This window comes from Squalius cephalus (genome assembly GCF_949319135.1).
Source record: "Squalius cephalus genome assembly, chromosome: 2".
Taxonomy (NCBI): domain Eukaryota; kingdom Metazoa; phylum Chordata; class Actinopteri; order Cypriniformes; family Leuciscidae; genus Squalius; species Squalius cephalus.
In genome coordinates this window covers 13,336,970-13,364,323 of record NC_137123.1, presented here as the reverse complement: position 1 = coordinate 13,364,323, position 27,354 = coordinate 13,336,970, and the positions used below count along the sequence as shown (strand labels likewise).

The 27,354-nt window shown below is 37.3% G+C and overlaps 1 protein-coding gene across 2 annotated transcripts in view; it reads left to right on the top strand.

The window, feature by feature from the left end:
- LOC307152096 (complement C3-like) overlaps positions 1-27,354 on the top strand; it is a 138,145-nt gene that overhangs the window by 54,331 nt on the left and 56,460 nt on the right. The window contains exons 18-23 of one of the 2 annotated variants that reach the window (XM_079860482.1): positions 10,134-10,236; positions 20,238-20,326; positions 20,419-20,561; positions 24,752-24,958; positions 25,138-25,198; positions 25,451-25,534. In XM_079860482.1, the coding sequence (XP_079716608.1) occupies positions 10,134-10,236; positions 20,238-20,326; positions 20,419-20,561; positions 24,752-24,958; positions 25,138-25,198; positions 25,451-25,534 (687 nt within the window). Of the gene's footprint in view, positions 1-10,133; positions 10,237-20,237; positions 20,327-20,418; positions 20,562-24,751; positions 24,974-25,137; positions 25,199-25,450; positions 25,535-27,354 lie in introns of both variants that reach the window. The other variant, XM_079860481.1, reaches the window with a different exon arrangement.

The following is a 27,354-nucleotide window of genomic DNA, read 5'->3' as shown; positions in this document are numbered from 1 at the left end:
CCTAGACCTTAGAGAAGTCTTTGGGGGCCGACTGAGCTGTTAACTTGTCCAAATACCCGAGAAATGGACCCCAAACAGCGGAAAACTTTTCAATAGAATCAGTCCTCAAAAGTCGAAGTCTTTCCATCTGTATGACAGAGATCATATCCATAATCCACATCTGGAAGGAAGGGGGTGAGGGTGACTTCCAGTTCTTAAGCACAAGTCTCTTAGCCACGACCATACCCAGCATTAAGGACTGTTTCAATGCACCTGAAAGGCAAGAGGTGCGCTGTGAGAGGCCGAAGATGGCAAGTTCAGCATCCGGTGGAAGAGACTTATTGTAAGCCTTGGAGTACCAGTCAAAAATGCTTGACCAAAATCCAGACAGTAAAGGGCAAAACCAAAAAGCATGAGAAGCTGTATCCTCTGCCACTTTACACCTGTCACACATTGGTGAAACGGAGGGGAAAATTTTATGCAATTTAGCTTTGGTGTAATGTAAGCGGTGAATAACTTTGAACTGGATCAATTGGTGTCTGCTATTGCCCGAACAAGCATGTATCGTAGCCAAGCACCTGTCCCACGTATCATCGGAGAGCTCAACTCCTAGATCTTCCTCCCAGGCCTCTTTAAATCTTACAGTAGGGGCTGAGAGGCAACTTCCAAATAAAGAAACAAATTTAGAAATAAGACGTAAAGAGTCTAAAAAAAGCTTCGAAAAAGACATGTTTCTCTGGGAGGAGTTCAAAATTACTAATATTGGACTTCACGTAATGTCTGATTTGTAAATAACGAAAAAAATGTGCATGAGGCAAATCAAATTTCTCTCTTAACTGATTAAAAGATGCAAACCGTCCCTCAATATAAAGATCTTTAATGGAACCCAAACCCTTTTCCCTCCAGACATGATAAGTTCTATCAGACCATGGGGGTAAAAAGGACTGATTGCAACAAATTGGCGTATGAACAGAGGTCTCCGGCGGGGACAGAACTTTTCTCACTTGATTTCAAATTTTGACAGAATTTTTCAAAACAAAGCTTAATTTATTCAACTCTTTGGGCTTATCCAATTTGGAGAACAGCAGTGCCGTTAAGGAGGTGCCAACAGCCAGGTTGGTCTCCATTTGTACCCACAAGGGGGCCTCAGGGGTCTGATTACCCGGTGCCCCCTTCAGCCAGAACATTAAAGCCCTAATATTGGCAGCCCAATAATAATGTTTAAATACTGGCATACCCAGACCACCTAAAGACTTGGATTTTTGTAGGTGACTCTTAGAAATCCGGTGGGTCTTATAATTCCAAAAATAAGACAAGATTATAGAATCCTTAAAGAAAGCAGAGGTAAGAAAAATAGGGAGATTTTGACACAGATATAGGAATCTAGGAAGAGAAACCATTTTAATTGAATTTATACGGCCAATCATAGACAATGGTAAAATTTTCCAATTCCCTATATTACTTTTGAGCTTAGAAAGAAACTCCACAAAATTTTACTTAAATATTAATTTGGGATCTTTGGGGATTGTCAGTCCAAGATACGTGAAATGATCCCTAACTATCTTAAATGGCATATTCTCCAAAAAAACAGGGCTGTAAGTGTCAGAGAGAGGCATAAAGTTACTCTTTGACCAATTAATGGTCCCGATAGTCTCCCAAAAGAGGTAATTAAATCTAAGAGAATGGGAACTGATCTCTCAGAGTTCCGTAAATATAATATTATATCGTCAGCATACAGGCTAATAAGAGCTTCCCTGCCCCCCACTTCAAGACCCGTGATATCTGTATGACGCCTTATACTTAGGGCGAGAAGCTCTATCGCAATGGCAAAAAGGGCAGGTGAGAGGGGACAACCCTGTTGCACTGAGCGCTGCAAGGGAAACCTAGGCGACCTGTCTGTGTTAGTTAAAACTGAACACATTGGCCTATATTAATCTGACCCATGATATAAATGCCTCGCCAAACCCAAACCGTTGTAATGACGCAAACATATAAGGCCATTCGACCTGATCAAAAGCTTTCTGCGCATCCTAGGACAGGATAGCTGCCCCATTTGCTTTTGTATGATTGGCGTATATTGTGTTGAGAAGGCGACGTACATTAGAGAAAGAGAATCTGCCAGGGATAAATCCAGTCTGGTCAGGGTGAATGATAGAGGGTAGATGTTTGTTAAGCCGAATAGCTAACGCTTTAGTAATTACTTTTCTATCAAAATTCTGAAGTGTAATTGGCCTATAGCTGGCTGGGTCAGTTTCATCCTTATTTTTCTTTAGAATAAGAGAGATATTGGCTTCGTACAATGAACTAGGCAAATTATTTTCTTTTTTAGAACAGATTATCATTCTTAGGAGGAGCGGGGCAAGGATATCACAAAATCTCTTTAAAAATTCAGCACAGAATCCATCTGGCCCAGCCGCCTTCCCAGTTGGAAATGACCTCACAGCATTGATTATCTCCTCCAAAGTAAAGTCGGAATCCAAGTCAGCCCTAGCATCGTCGTCAAGCTTAGGAATTTCAAGAGTCGAAAAAATCCATTAGATCAAAATGAGTGGCTATATTATTAGAAATATAAATTTCGTTGTAAAAATCCTTAAAGTGAGCATTAATATCCTTGGGGTTAGTTAACAGGATTCCCTCTTTAGACTTAATGCTATAAATCGACCTGGAAGCCTGAATCCCTTTGAGCTGTCGCGCCAAGAGCCTATCAGGCTTATCCCCCATTTCAAAGTGTCTCTGCCTCATTTTCAAGAAAAGGTTATTTATTTGACCACCAAGAATGGCGCTGTACTCATACTTGAGCTTCATTATTTTGTTATAATCATCAGATGATTTTGACTTCTGATATGCCAATTCAAGGGTAGGAAGAATAGTTTGTATCTCTAAAAGCCGCCTCTCTTTTTCCTTTTTGGAAGCAGATTCATAAGAAATAATATGCCCACGTATAACCACTTTTAAAGTCTCCCAAAGAGTAGAATCTGACACCTCCCCATTATCGTTAAACTCTTTAAACTCTTTCAGCTTGATATTAATGTATTCTACAAATTTACCATCAGTAAGCAGAGACGGATTAAAACGCCAGGAACAAGACTGCTTAGGAAGAGAGAAGTCAACAGACATGGTCAGGGGACTGTGATCAGATATCAATATACTGTGGTATTTGGTATCAATAACTTGCAAAATTAACTGGGAATCAACCAAAAAATAATCTATTCTACTATACGATTTGTGGACATGAGAGTAGTAAGAGTAGTCCCTATCAGCAGGGTGCTGAACTCTCCAAATGTCCATCAAATTCCTGCATTTAAGCAGGTTGTTTAAAACCGTACGGACGCAATTCCGGGGGGAGGGCGAGTGGATGGTCTATCCAAGTAAGGGTCTAAATAACAATTCAGATCTCCCCCGATTATTATATTGGAATTACTCCCATCGGGGAGTAAGTCAAAAACCTTCTTGAAAAAATTAGGGTCGTCAGTGTTTGGACCATAGATGTTTAAAGGGCACCTATTATGCAAAATTCGAACATAAATGTGTGTTGGCAGTGTGTGAGCAAAACCACCCTAGAATGATAAAAATCCACCCAGTAGTTTTTTTACTATCTCTAGAAATCACAAGCACTGTCTCAGAACGCCCTGTTCTAAGATTGCTCTCACTGTGATGTAGAATTGCGCTAAGCCCCACCGACGTGATTTGATTGACAATCTGGTTTTGGCATAGACCCCGCCCTCGGTGATCTTTACACCATCCTCCATTGTTTCAGCGACAGCCGGTGTGTAATGTCTCCTAAGAAGTGTAGGTGTTCTGTTGTGGGATGTAAGAATGGACATACTAGTCTTCACTGACATCAGAGCCACTGAAAACGCAGCGGATGGATTTTATTTATGAAGAAAAGGCGCCACTTAAACTTCCTAAATACGAGAATCATTTTCTGACTGTTTAGTGAACGAGGGTCAAAGTTAATCCTCAAGTGTGGATCGTTGCCTACAGTTCGCGATCCAACGTCACCTCCAGAAGAAGTAAGTGTATTTTATGATTTTTGAGCAAATAGTAATTTCAATCGATGTCAGCCAGTTCAACAACAAATGCGTCTAAAGCTATTTATTGTCGTCGTCATAGGATGTCTCAACAAACAAGGTCAGACAGTTTTATGTCATGTAGGCTATCATTTTTTGCAGCGATTACAAATGTAAATAAATTAAGGTCTGCTCTATCTCCATAGACAGTATATAAACGTCTATCTCCCTCCCCTTAAGAAAAAATAAATAAATCGTTTGTACTTAGCAAACGTTATCACAGTATTTGTGTGTGTGTGTGTGTGTGTGTGTAGTTTCAAAAAATTGCGCAAACGTTATCACAGTTTGTGTGTGTGTGTGTGTGTGTGTGTTGCACATCCATAATTGCAAAGGGGACGCGATTAAAACTTTGTAAGTACATAAATGTATCAAATAACCATTCCGAGACGCCCTGGTCCATTCAGCAGCAGGGCGGGGATATGCAGCTCATTTACATTTAAGGTGGTACACACCAAAACAGCTCTTTTTAAAACAGACCCCAAAAATGACATTTTCAAATGGTTATAATAAATTAACTGTGGGGTATTTTGTGCTGAAACTTCACAAATGCATTCTGGGGACACCCAAGACCAATATTACATCTTGTAAAAAGGGGCATAATAGGTGCCCTTTAAGAAAGTCAGCGGGAACGAGTTTATGGTTCCAGATACAATAATATATCTGACGTAAGGATCAGTGACCATAGAGGAAAGTTTAAATGGAATGCTTTTCCTAAAAAGAATGGCCACCCCACGAGCATGGGAAATGAACGGTGATTGATAGACCTGTGATATCCAACTGCACCTCAATTTACACTTCTCTGTCGTTTTAATATGGGTCTCTTGCAGAAAAATCACATCTGCTGATAATGATTTAAGGTGTCTAAATACTTTTTCTCTTTTTATAGCATGTCCAAGCCCCTTAACGTTCCAAGAGACAAATGTCACGTTTTTCCCCCCAATCAATGCCCTATCAGAAGGCCTAGGCATACAAAATTAAATCTTAGAATGGGCATCCACCTTTGAAAACATAACATGACTAGCAGCATCCGAAGAATACATAAAAGACGAAACAAAAAAGTAAAAAGCACAGACGAATAAAAAGACAGCAAATAAAAATAGGATAAACAAGTCCGAGCCAGAAAGAACAACAACCCCCAACTTACCGCACCCGCCTTCGTGTCTACCCGAACCAGACACACAATTCCCAATTCCATCCAGAAGGAAGCTGCCGGGCAGTTATCAAAAAATAACACCTCCGGGGAAAAAGGAACACCTCCCCAAGGCCTCAATTATGTGATCACAGACAGAATATTGCCGCAAAAAATAAATAAAATAAATAAATTAAAATAGATAAATTAAAAAGGGGAAATTAAAATAAACAAATGGGTAAATATCAATACATAAAATGAGTTAATTAAATAAAAAAATAAACTAGAAAGGAGGTACAGAATTATTTATTTATTTTTCATCTTAAAAAAAAAAAGAAAAGAAAAGCTGAAAGTACTACTCCCAAAACTGAAATTAAGCATTCATAAAACGATATAAAACAAACCATATAACAGATTGGGCACGCAACACAATCGTAATTGTTATAGTTTAGTGCATTGTGCGCTCACAGCGACTCATCCGCTGTGGGAGCGACTCTACTAACGTTAGCTGTCAGTCTCAAGTACAAACGCAACAGCACAAGGAAATTGCAATCAACCATACTCGAGTCTACTCTCCGGAATTCTCACCACATTTTTCCACGAATCGCGCTGCCTTCTCCGGATCATCAAAGACTGTTGGCGGCCTCTCTCCATGCTGGTGAATCTGCAGCCTAGCCGGGTACCGCAATGTAAACTTAATTCCTTTTTTGCGCAGGGCTTGCATTACGTCCCGAAAGGCGTTCCGTTGCGACATCACCTCGGCAGTATAATCGGGAAAGATCAGCACCCTTTTACCCTTGTATTCTAATGGTTGCATTCTCCCGCGACACAGAATTAGCTCCTTCACTTGGAAGTGATGGATGCGCGCCAAGATAGTACGCGGCTTCTCACCAGCTGCAGGCTTAGGCTGGAGAGAACGATGTGCTCGATCCACTTTAACTGGGTGAGGGAAATGCTCTTCCCGAGCAGTCGAGGAATCAGCCTGGAGACAAATTCGGTGGGTTTACCATCCTCTTCGTCCTCTTGTATCCCCACAATCTTAATATTGTGCCTTCGAGACCGAGCCTCAAGGTCTAGAACTTTAGCGCGGAGCTGATTGTTTTGCTTAGACAGCTCTGAATACTTGGTTTCCAGCATAGTTATTCGCGCCTCAAAGTCAGTAATAGCCAACTCTTGGTTAGCCACCCGGGCCTGCAAGTTTCTGAAAATTGAGCTCAAAAGCATCAAAACGGGCGTTTACTCCCCGCAAAATGGACTCGGACATCTCTTTGCAGATCTCCTTACACATAGCGTAAGCAGTGTCCGGTAATTTCTCAGCTTTGTCGGGCGAGCTGTTAGCTTTAGCAGTAGCTGCGGTGACTTGGTCATCAGCGTTCTTAACTTTAGAGGTACTCGGCTTCGGCATTATCGAGTCGCAACACGAGTTTACTTGAGAGAAATATGTAGACACACTAGAGTAGCTCAAAACAGAATAGAAACAGAAAACACGGCTAAATAATAACCCCCCCCCCCCCCCCCTCCCTCCCCCCCTCCCTCCCCCCCTCCCCTCCCTCCCCCCCTCCCCTCCTCCCCTTTTAAATTAAGGAGTGTTAATTTAACACTGGAGTTTTTGCTGTGCAATTTTCATTAAATTCGTAAAATTGGGTGATGTCCGACTATTTTATTTGCTTGAGAGATTTATTGTCTTTTATTTGCAGTTGATTTCAGGCTGTGTGGCTTTAAGTCAGTTGTAATTGTTGCATTTCATTTTCTGAGAGTGTAAACGTGATGTTGAACCAACATCACATTGTAACATTGACTCAACGCCATTACCATTGATTTATGGATGAAATTTCAACATTTTTTCAACATTAATTGTGGGAGCAAAATAGATGCAGTTAACATTGATTTAACATTGTTTTGATGGTTGCTGTCTATCTGGGACCCTAATCAAACACACCTGAACCAGCTAATCAATGTCTTCAGGATTACTAGAAAGCTACAGACAGGAGAGTTTATCAGGGTTGGAGCTAAACTCTGCAGGACAGTGGCCCTCCAGGACTGAGTTTGCCAGAGGTGTATAGTCCAGGGGTCAGAAAGTATAAGTCCTGTCATATGTTTATTCCACCCATGAACTCCGCCAGCTGATTTCACTAATTAGTTCTCTCTCCTGGCTGAAAAACTGCTAATTAGCAAATCCAGGTGATTGGAACAAAATACTGAGGAGGACTTTTACTTTCTGAACCTGGACTTTACACCTCTGCATAGCAATGCCACATGTCAGCCAAGAGCAAAGAAATAAACCAGAACTGGACCTTATCGTAGCCAAAAAATCTGTGTATATTAAATATGGAGTAATTTCGGACACAGCCTCAGATGAAATCAACTGAAGAGAAAAGAAGACATTAAATCTGTGAAGATCTCAGCAGAGAAGGATTAAACAACTCCACAAACAGCATTACCAGCTTCACTTATTACTAACCAGACTGACTTTATTTCTGTCAGACGTCTACAGAAGTTTTTATTGAGAATTAACAGAGGTTTAACTCTAATGTGTTTCATTTGAAGTCACCGAGTGATTAGTGTTTCCATTAGTTGGGCTCTTAACTCTTATTATATCTTTTGTCTATTCTGGCTGCTGTGACAGTGTGTTTGTCAAACATATTTACAGCAGCAAAGAAAGCTAAAGTGAAATGAGATCAGGTGATGATGGTTACCTGTTGATGATTTTATAATCATCATGACATAACCTAATTCACTGAGTTTTTTTTATCTAGCTATTATGTTTTTCCATTAATATATTCACATCAGAAACCCTGTGTTACTGCAGCATGAGATCCAGCAATATAATAACAATCAGTTTAAATCTTTTAACAAAAATGAGATTAAAAAAAATAGCTTATTAGCTTACACTAGTGATGTTATGTTCATGAACAAATCATTATTTTTGAACAAATCTTTTAGGTGAATGAATCATTCTCGTTCACGTATCCATTGACTCATATTTCTCGTTCACTGAAATCTCTCCCTCCAAAGCAGCACGGCGCTATTAGCAGCGCATGCGCAACTCAGTGAACCGGCTAGCTCTGTGTTTTCAACCTGTCAAAGAATGACTAAACCCTGAGCCAATAGCCTTCGAGTATGAGATGTGAGTTGCTTTTGAGTCTGAACAAGAGAGATAGAGATCTTCTCGTTCATGAACGAAAAGAACCAGTTGTTTGAACGATAATGATGGCGATAAAGATAATGATAATGATATCAACGATCAGCATATGATTCTCAACAATGGTGACAATCACAAGTATTTAGATAAACAAATCAATTCAGAACATCACTGAAAAGCTACTAATTCACAACAAAAACAAAAAAATAAAAGCAAATATTTAGAATTAAACAAAATAGGACAATTCAGCTGCATAATTTATTCATGTTGCAATGCATGCTGGGGGACAAAAAATATAGTAAGAGTCAAGAGCCCAACTAATGGAAACACTAATCACTGTTATGGCGACTTCAAATGAAACCGAGTTAAACCTCTGTTAATTCTCAATAAGAACTTCTGTAGACGTCTGACAGAAATAAAGTCAGTCTGGTTAGTAATAAGTGAAGCTGGTAATGCTGTTTGTGGAGTTGTTTAATCCTCCTCTGCTGAGATCTTCACAGATTTAATGTCTTCTTTTCTCTTCAGTTGATTTCATCTAAGGCTGTGTCTGAAGTCAGTTGTAGTTCTTGTGTTTTTGCTCGTCTCTTTTTCTGTTCTCTTCTTTCTTTCAGTGATTCTGCTTGTTAACAGGCTTATTATTGCTGAGATGACTCCATATTTAATATACACAGATTATTTTGGCTACGATAAGGTGCAGTTCTGGTTTATTTATTTTGCTCTTGGCTGACATGTGGCATTGCTATGCAGAGGTGTAAAGTCCAGGTTCAGAAAGTAAAAGTCCTCCTCAGTATTTTGTTCCAATCACCTGGATTTGCTAATTCAGCAGGAGAGAGAACTAATTAGTGAAATCAGATGACTGAGTTTATGGGTGGAATAAACATATAGCAGGACTTTTACTTTCTGACCCCTGGACTTGTACACCTCTGGAGTTTGCCCATCCCTGGTTTAGCCTATATTTTAACAGTGCTTTGCTGTATCAAATTCAGGGTCTCTAGGTGTACCAAGTTGCATGTGAAGTGGACCAACAATCTAGGAGAACTTTAAAAAAGTAATATTTTCAGAAAATTCTAGTGGAAACAATTTTCCACTAATAAAATAATGGATATAAACTTTTGTAGGCTTTGACTTCAGAGAAATACAGTTCTTAACTAAAACGCAATTGTACTTTTAATGCTACTTAGTGTCTGCCCAGTCAACACGCTGATCTCACAGTGATCTCTCCATATGATCACAATGTGAGTTCACAGTGAGCTAAAAGTGTAAGAGTGCACTCACTGTGTGCTCATATTATGGCCACAATGTGAGTCAACCCAGATAGAAATGTAATTGGACATGGACTCCAACATCGCTCAGACGTCATATTTTGGTTGAAAATGAAAATTGGTTTGACGTGTAAACATTTGATGTCAGGCTCCAACTTCATTAAACAACTCCACAAACAGCATAGTATGAGCACACAGTGAGAGCGCTGTGAGGTTACACTTTAGATCACTATGAACTCAGGTTGCTGACGTTGTGACCACATGGTGAGATCACTTGTGAGATCAACGTGTTGACTGGGTGACATGTGGGGGGTGCCTGAGTAGTGGGGTGTGGGTGGGTATGGGGGGATTTGGAAACACCCCACCAATTTTGAGATCTCTACAACTTAACAGTCTCTGACACCCAAACACTTTAATGCAGAAAATTAGTAATTGGTAAAACAGTACACATTCCATAAGGGTCCCTTATACATTTTTACTTGACTTGATTATTTGATGTGTCCTCTTGCTCTAAAAGGTCTATTCTGTCAAATTTTTATCTGTTACAACAGGTGATGATGATGATGACTATTATACAGACTCTGATGAGATCGTGTCACGTTCTAAGTTCCCTGAGAGTTGGCTTTGGGAAGAGATTGATCTATGTGGGGATTGGTGAGTAGGAGACTTTTAGACAAAAGCTGTGATTTAAGCCCCATTCACACCAGGCCAGCTGGTACGGTTACGGTTTCATTTTCTACTGTGGGGCTGATAGTGGCCGCTCTTTGGAATGTAATACGAATGCGTCAGTCGTTGCCTTGGTAACGCGACGGTTTACTGATGACATGAGTTGAAAATAGCGACTGCATTATGAAGAATGATCAGCTATTGCTTTTCATTTTATTATTGCTTTGTTTACTTCACTCAAATAGTGTGCTTAACCAGCTACAGAGAAAAATACTTGTTAATTGTACAGTTCTTTACTGTAATCTACAGTATGCAGAGGTGGAAAGTCCAGGGGTCAGAAAGTAAAAGTCCTGCCATATATTTATTCCACCCATGAACTCACAAAGCAACAACTCCAGTGTTAAATGAACTCTCCTGGGAGTTTATTTGGCTCCAGACTCAAGAGTGTTAAAGTTAATGAGATAATTTAGTGATTGATTGAGTGATGATTGACCATTACTGAAGACACCTGATGTTAACAAGCAGAATCACCAAAGGAGAAAATCTCTTGGCTCTTGACCCTTAAACCAATAACGTTAGATTTAGTTTGGCTGTTCTATCAGAGTTATAACTCTCAGAATAACAAAGAGAAAAGCTGATCAGGTCGTTTTGGTTATGTTTCGACATAATCATCTTTTGACTTGAATCACAAAGCTCATTCAGAGAGTTAGGTTTACCTTGTTGATTACAGCAGTCTGTGATTCTACAGTGCACTCGTTTCAATATAATCAGCATTTTCAGTATAATCCAAAAGATTTCTTTAAAGTTGTTCTGATCAAAACACTCTGAAAAGGTTTTTTTTTTGTTTTTGTTTTGTTTTTTTGGACACACAGACATCAAGAATCAGCCTGTGATTCTCAACAATGGTGACAATAATAAAGCATGTTGCAGTGCATTCTGGGTGCCACCAATCAAAACTCATTCATGGCTCCCATCATGCATTGCGGTATGAATAAATTATGATCTGAATTGTCTTAGTAATTTCCTTTTCCTAATTGAATATTCTTTTTGTCACCATTGTTGAGAATCATACACTGATTCTTGATGTCTGTGTTTGCCTTAAAGAAATATATATATATATATATGAATCACTAATCATGAATAATCATGAATCACAGTTGAATCACAGGCTGCTGTAATGACCAATATACATTTAAGTCAGAGATTTTACTCTAAATGAGTTCAGTGATTCAGGTCAAATGGTGATTATGCCAAAATATAACCAACACCACCTGATCAACTTTTCTCTTTGTTCATCTGGCTGTTATAACTCTGATACAGCAGCCAAACAAATTCTAAAGTTAAACATTTAAAGGTCAACTGCCCAACTAAATCAAACACTGATCTCCATAATGGTGACTCAAATTGTGATTTTTCTCCTTCAGTGATTCTGCTTGTTAACATCAGGTGTCTTCAATAATGGTCAATCATCACTCAATCAATCACTTAATTAGCTCATTAACTTTAACACTCTTGAGTATATTTTAACACTTTAACACTCTTGAGTCTCTCTTGAGAGTTCAATTAACACTGGAGTTTTAGCTGATTTCACTAATTAGTTCTCTCTCCTGCTGAATTAGCAAATCCAGGTGATTGGAACAAAATACTGAGGAGGACTTTTACTTTCTGAACCTGGACTTTACACCTCTGACAGTATGCTCCTGTAAAAATGCACTAAATTAAAACTCGAGTTAACTAATTTCACTTGCAGAAACCGACTGCCTTAAATTGACCAACTGTCATTTAAATGTATAAAATAAATTTTAAAATGCACTAATAATGTGAACAAAGTATTACTGTGAACTTATTTCATTTGAGACCACTAAACAAATATTGCAAATAAAGACCAATTCCCCGGTGTTAAATTTAACACCGCTCGGTGTTTATATAGGAACCATCAGCAGGGTGTTAGAAGTAACACTGAAGCAGTGTTAGAGTTAATTAGATAATTAAGTGATTAATTGAGCGATGATTGAGCATTGAAGACACCTGATGATAACAAGCAGAATCACTGAAGAAAAGAGAAACACAAGAATTACAACTGACTTCCGGAGATGAAATCAACTTAAGATAAAAGACGACATTAAATCTCTGAAGATCTCATCAGAGGAGGATTAAATAACTCCACAAACAGCATTACCAGCTTCACTTATTACCAACTAGTTATTGAGAATTAATAGAGGTGTAGATGTTGATGTTTTAGTGGAAATAATGTTTTAGTAAATTCACCATTGTGGTGATCAGTGTTTGCTTTAGTTGGGCAGTTTGACTCTTGGCTTTGCTATACAAGTTTGTGGTCTTTGTAACAGTGTTTACCAAAACACATTTGTTACAAAGTATGCCAGAAACAAAGATGATCAAGTGATGTAGTTTTAACCATCATGAAGTTTCACTAATTTCATAAATTACCAAAAATGGTTATTTGTTATTAAAAGGTTATTTTTTTCACCAATGGTAATTTCTTGCCACAGAACAGACAAAACATGCTTCCTGCAGCAATGCATGCTGGGAGCCACCATATTATAAAACTAATGGATCCCAGCATGCATTGCAGCATGAAGCATGTCACCATTGTTTTGTGTGTGTGTGTGTGTGTGTGTGTGTGTGTGTGTGTGTGTGTGTGTGTGTGTGTCTGTCTGTGTGTGTGTGTGTGTGTGTGTGTGTGTGTGTGTGTGTGTGTGTGTGTGTGTGTGTGTGTGTGTGTGTGTGTGTGTGTGTGTGTGTCTGTGTGTGTCTGTGTCTGTGTGTGTGTGTCTGTCTGTGTGTGTCTGTCTGTGTGTGTCTGTGTGTGTCTGTGTCTCTTCGGTTTATTTTCTCACAATGTATTTAGAAGTTAAAATTCAGAATGTTTGATCTTTGGAAAAAAAATATTGATCGTAAAAATCTGATAATAACAAGTTACATCTTTTGGTCAGTTATTTGTCTAACATTTTTTTATGATGATGATGAAATATATATCATATACCGTTTATGGTTTCCTTTGCAACAAATTATGTTTCAGTGAACACTGTTACAAAGACAACAACGAACGAACATAAAACATATATAAATTGTCAAACCACCCAACTAGATGGAACACTGATCACCATAATGGTTGATCACCATAAACCTTTTTATCAAAAAATTTGTTCATTCTCAAAAAGAACTTCTGTAGAGGAATGACAGAAATAAAGTCAAACTGGTTTGTAATAAGAGCGATTTCATGTCTTTTCAGTTGATTTCATCTAAAGCTGTGTCTGGAAGTCAGTTGTGGTTCTTTTGTTTCTCTTTTCTTCAGTGATTCTGCTTGTTATCATCAGGTGTCTTCAATAATTGAACAATCATCACTCAATTACTTATTTAATTATCTAATTAACTCTAACACTGCATCAGTGTAACTTTTAACACCCTGCTGCTGGTTCCCATATGAACACCGAGCAGTGTTAATTTAACACCGGGGATTTTACTGTGCAGCTGGACCAGCAACTAGAGGCACCGCCTGTTAAAGGAACACTCCACCGTTTTTTTAAATAGGGCTTATTCACCTTCTTTCCTACATTTAGATTGGTGGGCAAATGCATTTTTGTCTCAGTGCATGGATTGTTTTAGTTTGACAGGGTCGGCGTGAGCTTAGCTTAATGAATGGAATCCATTGTTGCCAGCTAGCATGTCCTGAGTAAAAGTGATTAAATTTTTTTTTAAAACCCACCTAATTACTTCTTGTGGCCTGCGTATTCACAACGAGCACAAATAGCGATGCAGATTAACACTACACTCTCAGAAAATAAAGTACATAATTGTACCTTTAGGGGTACAATGGCTTGTCACTGGGGCTGTACCCTCAAGGGTACAATATTGGGTACAATATACCTTAACCCCCTGAGGTCGGCGGTATCGCCGGCGATACCAGCTCGCTTTTTTTTTATCAGTGTAAAAGAAACTCATAAATACTCTGTTGACTTTGATTTTCCATAGGAGTTTCATACATCAATCGATTCTGTTAAATGTGTATTATTTTTGTGTATACTCACAATAAAAACAAATGTTGTGCTTTTTGCCAAATAAAGAAAAATAAACACGAAGCGAGTTCTGCCTTCTCTCTGTCCGTGTAGTCCATTCTGAAACGCGTCCGAAAATGAACAATAACTCAGCGAATACTCAGTCAAACAGACATACAGACACACAGGCATGAAGCTTGAATTCTCTTCTTTTAAATGAAGTAATTTATATAAAAAACAAATATTCTCAGTTCATGTGATCTGTAAGAAAAGAGCGAGATGTCAGTCGTTCTCATCTCATCTAATTACTTGTAATGTGACTCCGCCCTCGGAGAGCGCGCGCTATTCAAACGCAAATGATTGAGGCAATCCGTGCAAACTGTGAACGCCCCCATATCAGATCGAGAAAACAAGTTGAATCAGATCATTGTAGCCTACTTGTTTACACCGTCTCACACCGCTGTGAGGAATAATAATAATGGAAAATGTCCCTCAGAAGTGCGGTTATATCGAGGAGCGAGCTGAGGAATGGTGTAGTAAGTTTTTTCCTTCTCACGTGAATCGGGTTTCTGTTTATGAATGAATGAACGGCAGAGATGCGCGCTGTTTACCACAGCTCACAAAAAGAGTTTAAATTTAAATCGCGTATGTGAATGAATGATGATGTTTTAGCAAACTGTATTGCTATACTGAGATGAGTAAAATCGACTGAAATATGTTGAAATAAAGTGTCTAGGTTTTGACATAAATGCAAATATAAATGTAATTTTACAAAATATTATCGATTTTCAAATACTGCTGTATTGAATGAACAGCTTTTAGCAAACTCTATTGCTATACTGAGATGAGGAAAAATATCAAAAATTATCAAAAATAAAGTCATCAAATAATACGTTTTGTATACTTTAGTTTTTAAAAAGAAAGATTACACTTGAATTGTTGTAATTGTAATCTTTTTAATAAAAAATATATATTTATAAGGTAGATGTAAACAAGTAAATATAATTTTTTTCTTTAAATAATTTTATTGTGTTTTATTAGTGACAAATTTGGGGAGAGGATAAATATTCCAAAACTGAAAATACAGTATGAGAATTAACTGCACAATTACTAGACATGTTTACCTTGGATATTATACAATTTGCAAGCACAATTTGTGAAAAAAATAAATAAAATTGCGATGCCTCCAACTGTGAACCAATTTGGTAGTGTATATATATATATATTAGGGATGGGGCCGATCCGATCCAGTATCGGTATCGGGACCCGATACCAGCGTAATTCACGTATCGGATTTTCCCGATCCAACCTGCGGAGATATCCGATATCCATGAGTCATGTCTGCGCTCGCTTTAACGTCTGCTGAAATGACTCCAAAAGTGATTCCCGCCGGCTAGTCTGCTAGCTGGCTGCAAACTGTGGAATGGATTTCCAGAACGGAGGCGCGGCTCAATGAGACGCAGGGTTATGAGACACGCCTCCCGCTAAGGAAATCCATTCCGCAGTTTGCGGCTAGCCAACAACGTCTGCTGTGTGGAAATACTTCAAACTGGAAACACCGCAGAGCAAGACAGCAAAATGTAATGTTTGCAAAGCTGTAATTCAGAGTCTTTTGAAGCTCCCTCGCGTCGTACAACACAACGAACACAATCAAACATTTAAAAAAGCACCACGTTACTGTGCGTTCACACCAAATGCGAATAGCGCGTCAAATTCGCGTCTACCGCGTCTATTTTGAATCCATTCGCGCGTCCAGAGAAAAATTGACGTGCGTAAAAAGTAAAAGTTTGAAACGAAATTGACGCGCATCTGAGGCTAAATCCGCTTGTTTGTTTGCATGATGCTGACGTTGATCGAGCATTTACTGCATCGGAGCGAGGATCACTCTTCAGATAGTGCGTGTGTAAGATGTTTAACGTTAACGTTACACTTGCACTTTTCTTATATTTCAAGACACAAGTATTTGACATTTTGGGAATGTAATAAATATTGACATCATGACAATCAATTTGAAACCCCAATTGCATATTTGTTTTCAGAATGGGATTTTTCCTGTTAACAGGATTTCCTGTTTTTCTGACCTCCTTTTCTGACCTTATACTTACCTCAAGTTGCCTTTTGGGACATACATGCATGCATACATACGTACATGTACTATATATAACATATCATTACTTGCTTGTTGAGAGAAGTTTATTTCAGCATCATATAAAATAAACAATAATGATAATAATAATATTAAAGCAAAAACAGCTCTGGTATCGGAATAGTATCGGTATCGGCCGATATCCAAATTCAGGTATCGGGATCGGATCGGAAGTGAAAAAATGTGGATCGGTGCATCCCTAATATATGTATATATATATATATATATATATATATATATATATATGTATATATATATATATATATATATATGTATGTGTGTGTGTGTGTATATATGAAGAGTTCAGATGCAAAAGCCTCTAAATGCCATCTGAAATTTTCTTCTAGAATGATCATTTTTATGAAGCTTGTATATTTAAGTTAGTTATAGGTGACACACCTGAATGAATGGCTCATTAAGTATGCAGGGGCATTGTCTCATCAGGTGTGAACTACTAAATATGCATGATCGTTTACGCCCCATCCGCATATTGGCTTTCCAAACTAAAAGTGTTTCGCAAAACTTAAATCAATGTATCGTTTTATGTGAATGATTAGGCAGGATGACTTTCACATCATTTTGAAGAAAAAACTCTAGGCGACGAGTCAAAAGTCTTATTGACACATATTTACTATGTGTTTTGTGGCCTTATTTCAGAAACTTTAGTTTTTAGTTTTTTCAATAATCATGCATAAACATTATTCTCTCAAAAATGAAAACATGTACATACATGTGGCTCACATATTATGGTAGTCCTGTTTGTGCTAAATAGAGTGTAATTTTTTTTTGCCATTGATATGTTTATAAGCAACTGAAAAAAGCACAAATGTCAGGGCATGTCAGAACATCTCAAGGACCCCAAAAACACCCCAGACTCCAGAGGGTTAAGAGACCAGTCTTGTACCTGTGGTGACAATTTTGTACCTTTATTTAACAGTACAAAAATGGACCCTTCAAAAATGGTACAAAATTGGCTTTGACAGGGTACAATCGTTGACTATAATGATATGTATATATTACACACACGCTGAATTAAAATCAGAGTTTGTTAAATCCTTTTCATTTTCACATTTTCCAACATTTCATTTTAAACTCAATGTCTAACTGTGACATATAAATTATTATCATCTGAGTAAGTGTCATTTGCCTGAAAGTCCATTTTATCTCCTTTCATCTCGACGACGGTTACTTCTATGCCTGCTTCTGATATTTTCTGAAGGACCTCCTCAGTTGAACCATGAGTAACCGTGCTATGACTTCTTCTCCACCGATGGCCAAAAGAAAGAAAGACCGCGAACTGGACGTTCTTTTAAATTGAGATTCAAGCAGCCAATCAGGGCTGGCTTAAGCGATTTCCTAGGCAGATATTGACTTGGGACTATATTAGGGGGAAGCACAGGCAAAGCACTGCTACTTGGGCGCAGAGATATCACGCAACACATGAAATCCCACTACTTCCGTCAACACACCGGCGTGAATAGTAGCTGGCTATTTTTCCTCCAGTACATGAATGGCGATGAACATGGCTGATTTTGTGAGAGACGAAGAGAGTGACTTCTCAGACAGTCAAGATCCAGAACCATACCTTTATGAACCAGAGTTTTCAGAAGAGGAGCTTCGTGCTTTGGAAATAGAATGACAGGAGGAGGAGGTTGCGATCGCTCAACAGCCTGAGGACGTGAGGATGAGAGCCAACACGAACTGGTGGTGTGAATGTGGGGGAATATGCCAATCTATGCCGACTGAAATAGAGTGTCTGTACTGTGGCAAGTGGGACAAGTTACTGCCATCGATGACCAGGCTCAGCGCGTCAGATCAAGATGAGCGTGCCCGCAGTTGTGTCACAGCTACCGAGGAGATTTCACAGCGTTTATCCATCCTGCAGTACTCGATTTGTTTTTCCCGGTGTGATAAAGTGAACTGGAAAAAACGGCCCACGCCGAATGGACCAAATGGACAGCTGTCCAGAGTAAGTGATTATTTTAAACATGACGCATACTATAGATCGACCCATATTATACCTGTATTCACAATTAGTGGGATTTCATGTGTTTCATGATATCTCTGCGCCCAAGTAGCAGTGCTTCGCCTGTGCTTCACCCTAATATAGTCCCAAGTCAATATCTGCCTAGGAAATCGCCTAGTGTTAATCTGCATTGCTATTTGTACTCGTTGTGAATACGCAGGCCACAAGAAGTAATTAGGTGGGGGTTTTTTTAACCCCAAAGGAAAATCCACACTGCAAAGAGTAAAAAGTAACACTAAATCAAGTGTTACAGTGAGATAATTAAGTGAATATGTAAGTTATTGTTGAATATTTCTGATGAACACCTGCTGTTAACAAGCAGATTCACTGAAGGAAAGAGAAACACACCAACAGAAAATAGAGAAACACAAGCACCACAACTGCCTTCCAGCCATTACACATTATTACACTTATTATTAACCAGTATGACTTTATTTCTGTCATACATCTACAGAAGTTGTTATTGAGATGTTTAATTGAAAATGTTTGGTTTGAAGTTACCATTATAGAGATCAGTGCTTGCTTTAGTTGGGATGCTGATGCTAAAACATTAGATTTTCTTTTGCTGCTTCAGCTGTGTTTTTGCAAGTCACACTTGTGCACACACACAGTTTGTGAATGATTGCAGTTATGTTGATTATGGTGACAAATTCATCATATAGCCTGTTTATTCACTAAGAAATTAATTCTCAGTCATTCAGGGTTTAGTCCTCAAAAGGGTTTACATTACCACCACTGTGAAACCACAGCAATAAATTTAACACATCATGCATAACCAAAAATAACAGAGCTACAATGTCTTGTAGAAACACAGAGATATCACAAATTAGCACATGAATCTCAACAATGGTGGCAATTTTTTTTAAACATTTTTATTCATGCAGAAGTGCATGCTGGGAGTTTTATACTATCCTGGAACCCAGCATGCATTGCGACATGAAACTTTTGATTGTCACCATTGTTGAGATTCATGTGCTGATTGTTGATGTCTGTGTGTGTCTGAGTCAAGCAAGGAGTTGACTAAATTTTAATGCACTATATGATTTAAATATTCTTCAGAAAATCTGGTTACAGAAATATTGCTAGTTTTCATGTTGTAGATTATCAGATATATGGTAAATATGAAATACCCATAAATTCAAAGCTTATATACAGAATAATACCTTAAAATCAGATAATGAGGCATGTCCAGGATGATTATGACATCACATCAGCCATTAACACCTGATACATTTTCTCATTACTTTTTCTTGCCACAACAAATGTGCTTTATAAACACATTGTTACAGCAGTCAAAGATATATGAATGGTAAAATGTTAAGGTACAAGGGACCAACTAAAGCAAATACTGATCTCCATCATGGTGACAACAAACTTTATTATTAACTAAATCTCTGTTAATTCTCAAAAATAACTTTTGTACATGTATGAAAGAAATAATCGTAAACTGGTTTGTAAACTGGTTTCACACTCGGAGGCTGGAAGTCAGTTGTAGTTCTTGTGTTTCTCTTTTTTCTGTTCTTGTTTCTCTGTCCTTCAGTGATTCTGCTTATCAGGTGTTCATAAGACTTTTAGACAAAAGCCGTCAGTTGAGCATCGTTCACACCCTTAGCAAATTATGTCATTCAACATGAGCTATTGGCGACATAGTGTGTGTGTGTGTGTGTGTGTGTGTGTGTGTGTGTGTGTGTGTGTGTGTGTGTGTGTGTGTGTGTGTGAGAGAGAGAGAGAGAGAGTCTGATAGTAAACAACCATTAAAAGAGTACTTCAACAGTCTTCTTGTATTTCCCTCATATCTCAGTCCAGCATCAGTCACAGATAAAGTGATCTACCTGAAAGACTCTATTACTACCTGGCAGATCTTGGCTGTCAGTCTGTCACCAACACTTGGTAAGATGAAGCTGCAATGGTCTGAAAATCATCATCATCATCCAGGAGCTGCTGCTTTAAACCCTTCTGTGTGTCTGTGTTCCTCCTCAAAGGCATATGTGTGGCAGAACCTGAGGAGATTGTAGTTTTTAAACCATTTTTCATTGACCTCAAGATCCCTTATTCAGCTGTGCGCGGTGAACAACTGGAAATCAAGGCCATTATTCACAACTACACACCAAAAAATCTGAAGAAGGTAGATATGATTTAATATTAAAAATGTATTTGATGATGATGATTTTATGGTATACATTAAAACCATGTGCATCATAATAACCCCTTCTGATTTATTCAAATTATTTACACTCTCAGAAAATAAAGTACATAATTGTACCTTTAGGGGTACAATGGCTTGTCACTGGGGCTGTACCCTCAAGGGTACAATATTGTACCCTTGTGATTTGTACCTTAAGAGACCAATCTTTTACCTGTGGTGACAATTTTGTACCTTTATTTAACAGTACAAAAATGGACCCTTCAAAAATGGTACAAAATTGGCTTTGACAGGGTACAATCGTTGACTATAATGATATGTATATATTACACACACGCTGAATTAAAATCAGAGTTTGTTAAATCCTTTTCATTTTCACATTTTCCAACATTTCATTTTAAACTCAATGTCTAACTGTGACATATAAATTATTATCATCTGAGTAAGTGTCATTTGCCTGAAAGTCCATTTTATCTCCTTTCATCTCGACGACGGTTACTTCTTTGCCTGCTTCTGATATTTTCTGAAGGACCTCCTCGGTTGAACCATGAGTAACCGTGCTATGACTTCTTCTCCACCGATGGCCAAAAGAAAGAAAGACCGCAAACTGGACGTTCTTTTAAATTGAGATTCAAGCAGCCAATCAGGGCTGGCTCTACATACACTCTCAGAGAATAAAGTACATAATTGTACCTTTAGGGGTACAATGGCTTGTCACTGGGGCTGTACCCTCAAGGGTACAATATTGTACCTTAACCTTTAAAAGAAACGGTACATATATGTACCTTTTAATGCTTTTTGACCCTCAAAAAGGTACATATATGTACCTTGAGGTCCAACAGCAAAAACTCCAGTGTTAATTGAACTCTCCTGGGAGTTTATATGACTCCAGACTCAAGAGTGTTAAAGTGTTAAAATATGAGTGTTAAATTAACACTCAAGAGTGTTAAAGTTAATGAGATAATTAAGTGATTCATTGAGTGATGATTGACCATTATTGAAGACACCTGATGTTAACAAGCAGAATCACTGAAGGAGAAAATATTATTTTTTAAGACACCGTTATGGAGATCAGTGTTTGCTTTAGTTGGGCTCTTGACCCTTAAATCATTAACTTTAGATTTTGTTTGGCTGTTGTATCTGAGTTATAACTGCCAGATGAACAAAGATAAAAGTTGATCAGGTGGTGTTGGTTATGTTTTGACATAATCATAATTTGCCTGAATCACTGAACTCATTTAAAGTCTAATCTCAGACTTAAATGTATATTGTTGATTACAGCAGCCTGTGATTCAAAGTTAATGATTTAAGGGTCAAGAGCCCAACTAAAGCAAACACTGATCACCACAATGGTGTCTTAAAAATATATATTTTCTCCTTTGGTGATTCTGCTTGTTAACATCAGGTGTCTTCAATAATGGTAAATCATCACTCAATGAATCACTTAATTAGCTCATTAACTTTAACAATCTTGATTGAATTTAAAATTCATATTTTAACACTTTAACACTCTTGAGTCTGGAGAGTTCAATTAACACTGGAGTTTTTGCTGTGTTATAATGATTTAATATCAGTAAATTGACTTACAAAACTTTTATTTATTATACTCAAATATAGTGATAAGTTAAAATCTTCCTTAAATGATTAAGGTATCATTAAAACCTTTTTTAAAAAAGGCCGTCTTTTGATATTGTACCTTAACCTTTAAAAGAAACGGTATATATATATGAACCTTTTAATGCTTGGGGACATATATGTACCTTTTTGACCCTCAAAAAGGTACATATATGTACCTTGGGGGACAGAAATGGCTCCTACACTGTTAGACCTTACCGGGTTTTTTTACAGTAAAATACTGGCAACACTGTTGCCAGTAATTTACTGTTAATTGTACAGTTCTTTACTGTAATCTACAGTATGTTACTGTAAAAGTGCACTAAAACTCGAGTTAACTAATTTCTATATATTTATATTTATAAATAACCAACTGTCATTTAAATGTATTAACTAAAATGTATAAAGCATTACTAACATGAGCAAAGTATTACTATGAACTTATTTCATTTGAAACCACAATAAAACTTTTGTAAATAAAGAGATTTCCACTGGACCAGCAACTACACAGTCACCGCCTGTTAAATAAAGCAACATGCAGTATATCATCAATGTTTGTAGATCTTCTCCTGGACTGAAGCACAGGCTCTACTCTTCTGCACAATGGTGACCCAAAAAACTAGATTTTACAGTAAACTACTGGCAACAGTGTTGCCAGTATATACCTGTTTTATAACTTACAGTTTATTACTGTAAAATAAATTTTGTGGGTGTGTCTTTTTATCTTACACTGTTAACCCTTTCAACCCCACAGGAAAATCCACACTACAAAGAGTAAAAGTAACGTTGAGACAGTGTTGCAGTGAGATAATTAAGAGAATATGTAAGTGATTGTTGAGCATTAGTGATAAACACCTGCTGTTAGAACAGAAAATAGAGAAACACAAGAACTACAACTGACTTCCAGCCATTACACATTATTACACTTATTAACCAGTATGACTTTATTTCATACATCTACAGAAGTTGTTATTAAGATGTTTAATTGAAAATGTTTGGTTTGAAGTTACCATTATAGAGATCAGTGCTTGCTTTAGTTGGGATGCTGATGCTAAAACATTAGTTTTTCTTTTACTGCTTTTGTGCAAGTCACACTTGTGCACACACACAGTTTATGAATGATTGTAGTTATAATGATTATGATGACAAAATCATCATATTGCCTGTTCATTCACTAAGGAATTTCATTGTCACTTGTTCAGAGTTTAATCCTCAATCAAAAGTGTTTTATTAGCACCACTGTGAAACCACAGCAATAAATTACAATGACTCATTTTTTTAACACATCATACATAAACCAAAAAAAAAAAAAAAAAAAACAGAGCTACACTGTCTTGAAGAAACACAGAGATATCACAATTTAGCACATTAATCTCAACAGTGGTGGCAATATTTAAAAAAAAAAAAAAAAAAAATTCTTCATGCAGCAGTGCATGCTGGGAGTTTATATTATCCTGGAACCCAGCATGCATTGCGACATGAAACTTTTGATTGTCACCATTGTTGAGATTCATGTGCTGATTGTTGATGTCTGTGTGTGTCCAGGATAAGCAGGAGTTCAAAATGTTGTAAAGCACTATATGATTTTGATATTCTTCAGAAGACCTGATTACAGAAATATTATTTTCATGTTGTAGATTCACAGATATATGCTAAATATGAAATACCCATAAATTCAAATAATATATGCAGGAAAGATCATGTAATGACATGTCCAGGATGATTGTGACATCATCACAAAATCCATAAACACCTGATCATCTTCCTCTTGACACTTTCTTGCCATAACAAATGTGTTTTATAAACTCACTGTTACAGCAGTCAGAGAGAGATGAATGGTAAGAAGTCCAGGGACAAGAGATCAACTAAAGCAAATACTGATCTCCATCATGGTGACAACAAACTTTATTATTAACTAAATCTCTGTTAATTCTCAACAAGAACTGTTGTACATGTATGAAAGAAATAATCGTAAACTGGTTTGTAAACTGGTTTCACACTCAGTGTTGCTGGAAGTCAGTTGTAGTTGTTGTGTTTCTCTTTTTTCTGTTCTTGTTTCTCTGTCCTTCAGTGATTCTGCTTATCAGGTGTTCATCAGTGTTTCAATTCACTCACTTCTTTACATTCAAGGGGACTATATTAGTGAACTAATGTAGGGAATAGTGAATGAGGGTATAGGGTGTGATTGGGAAAACAGCCTCTGAGTGTCGATTTTGAGCACTGTTAATTCACAGTATATTCCTGTAGGCTAGTGTTGTTTTCTACGGTATATTACTGTTTTAATGGAAAATGGTATGATATTGTCAGAATTTGGCCTTTTTTTACAGCAAGGGTTAACAGTGTACTGTACCCCTATTTCTGAGAGTGTACTAATGACAGCATGGATTCTAAGAGTCATTTCAGTTTTTTTGACCTGCTTGTGATTCAAACTGTAGAAAAGTACACTTAAACAGAAATGTTGTCCATCATACATTTCATATTTGATTCAAATGCATTTACTTTGGATGAACTATCATCTACAGATTGAAGAGATTTATACCTCACTCCTGTTTTCACAGGTGCGTGTGGAGTTTATGGAGACAGAAAATGTTTGCAGCTCTGCCAGTAAGAAAGGCAAATACAGAACAACAGTAAACATTGACAAAGACTCCAGCATAGCGGTTTCATATGTGATTATTCCCATGACTCTCGGAGATCATGATATTGAGGTGAAAGCTTCAATATTTGAGTATGAGGATGGCGTGAGAAAGACCCTGAAGGTGGTGGTACGTCTGATGCGTGTAATGGCATTTTCATCCCTTTCAGGGTTTTTTTTATTTTTTTATTTTTGTTAATATAATGATTAAAAGATGTCTCTCGCTCTCGCTCTCGCTCTCTCTCTCTCTCTCTCTCTCTCTCTCTCTCTCTCTCTCTCTCTCTCTCTCTCTCTCTCTCTCTCTCTCAGTCTGAGGGTGTGCTGACTTCATTCCATAGAGATAATGTGGAACTTAATCCTGTTAAGGATGGTGAGATTTACTGTGAACCATACAATTACATTACTGTGTTATACTTCTGGTATAACACTGCACACATTACATTTCCAGCCAATTATGAAAAAAAAAAACTTAAATGAATATCATTATAGTTTCAGCCAATAAGTTCATAATCAACTTCTGCTCTTTTCTTGTGCAAAACTCACCAAAACTGTACAACATCTGATCAGCACATGGCTCATGCCTTTTATTTCATCTTCCTGTTCTTCATCCCAAATGAAACAGGGGAAACACCTTTAGTTATTAGAGCTGAACCACCAAAGAATAGGGTTCCAGGAACACCTGCTAACACCTACATCTCGATTGCTGGTAAGGAAAAATATGTTTTCAAGAAAAAATAGTGATTATTTATTTAAAGTTGTGCAATTTTGTTTAAAGAAAGCTGAAGCCTACACTGTAAAACCTGATGAGTTAGTTCAACTCAAACCGTTTGAGGAAACCGATTGCCTTAAATCATTTAAGTTTATTAACTCAAACAATTTAAGCATAAAAAAATATTTGATTTTTGTCCAAGTAACTCAATAACTTATTGTTAAGATAACTTGGGTAAATAAAGTTAATAGTACTAAGTCCATTGAATTAATATAACTCAAATCTATATCTACAATCATCTCATTACATCTGTCTATCTGTCTTAATTTAACACTGGGGATTTTGTTGTTTGTGGGCTGGGTTGTAATAATTTCACTTTTATTCACTATATTTATTTATTTATACAATACTATGTTTTAAATGAGCAGGTCACACCAGATAGCAATTGATCACGTTATAAAATAGATTTAAATGAACACAGGACACATGTGATCACTAAAACCACATTCAGATGGTCATGGATAGATTCTGACCACATGCAACAAAATATTCAAATGTATAAAAGGAATTCTGATCTTTTGTTTGACCCATTCAGGACAGACAGCCTCAAGCTGTTGCAGTGTAGAAGCAAAAACATAGTTTGCATGCATGCATGCATGTACACTGTAAAAAAGAATACATTGATTTTATTGATATCTAATCAATAAAATTGAGGCAACAGTAAAAAAGAATACATTGATTTTATTGATATCTAATCAATAAAATTGAGGCAACAGATTACAAGCAATATTATTAATTAAATTTAACAAATTAGAATTGAGTAATAATTAATCAAATTAATTCCTTAAAAGTTAACCATTTAAAATGAGTAAAATTTACAAAATATCTTTTATTGCCAACATTGAAGACACCTGGTGTTAACCCTCTGAGGTCTGAGCTGTTTTCTGGGCCCTGGAGGTGTTCTGACATGCTCTGACATTTCTGGTTATTTCTGTTACTTGAGACATTTTCATGGCTAAAGTCTAATTACACTGTATTCAGCACAAACTCTGCTACAATAATATATCAGCAGCATGTGTGTAAAAGTTTGTAATTTTGAGATAATGACATTTATGTGTGGTTTGTGAAAATACAAAAAAAAATTCTCACTGAAATAAGGTCATGAAACCCATACTGATTATTTCTTCACAAGACTTTTGAAAATTGTATCACGTAGCCTAGAATATTTGCTCTAAAACTATGTGAAAATCACCCTGACTGCTCATTCAGATAAGACAATATATTGATTTAAAAATTTTACGACGTGTTTTGTGTGAAAAAGCTTTATGCGGGAGGGGCGGATCACCTCATTAATATGTAAGATTTTTACACCTGAGAAAGACAAAGACACTCCCTAATGGCTCTATTAGGAGCTTATCAGGCCCTATCATTCTGAGCAACCTTGCACAAAGAATGAGGAGATTTAAAAAAAGAATGGCTTTTAGATTGTTTGGATTTATTTACAACACAACATAATCCAAAGATACACAACAAATGACAAAAAAGCACTTATTGAAAACAATGATCCAAAGAAAGAGACCTTTGTGCCATTCCTAAAAACATTGTACATACCTTTCATTTCCAAGGTGTTTGATTTTCACTTTACCATGTTCATGTACAGTAGGGCTGTCACGATGTTAGATTTTTCACACCACGGTTATTGTGGCCAAAAGAATTCACGATATCGATATATCGCGATATCTATAGAATCTATGGGGTGGGGGGGGGGGGGGGGGGTTATCAGTCAAATTAATTTTTACTTTGTTTATATAGTTTTT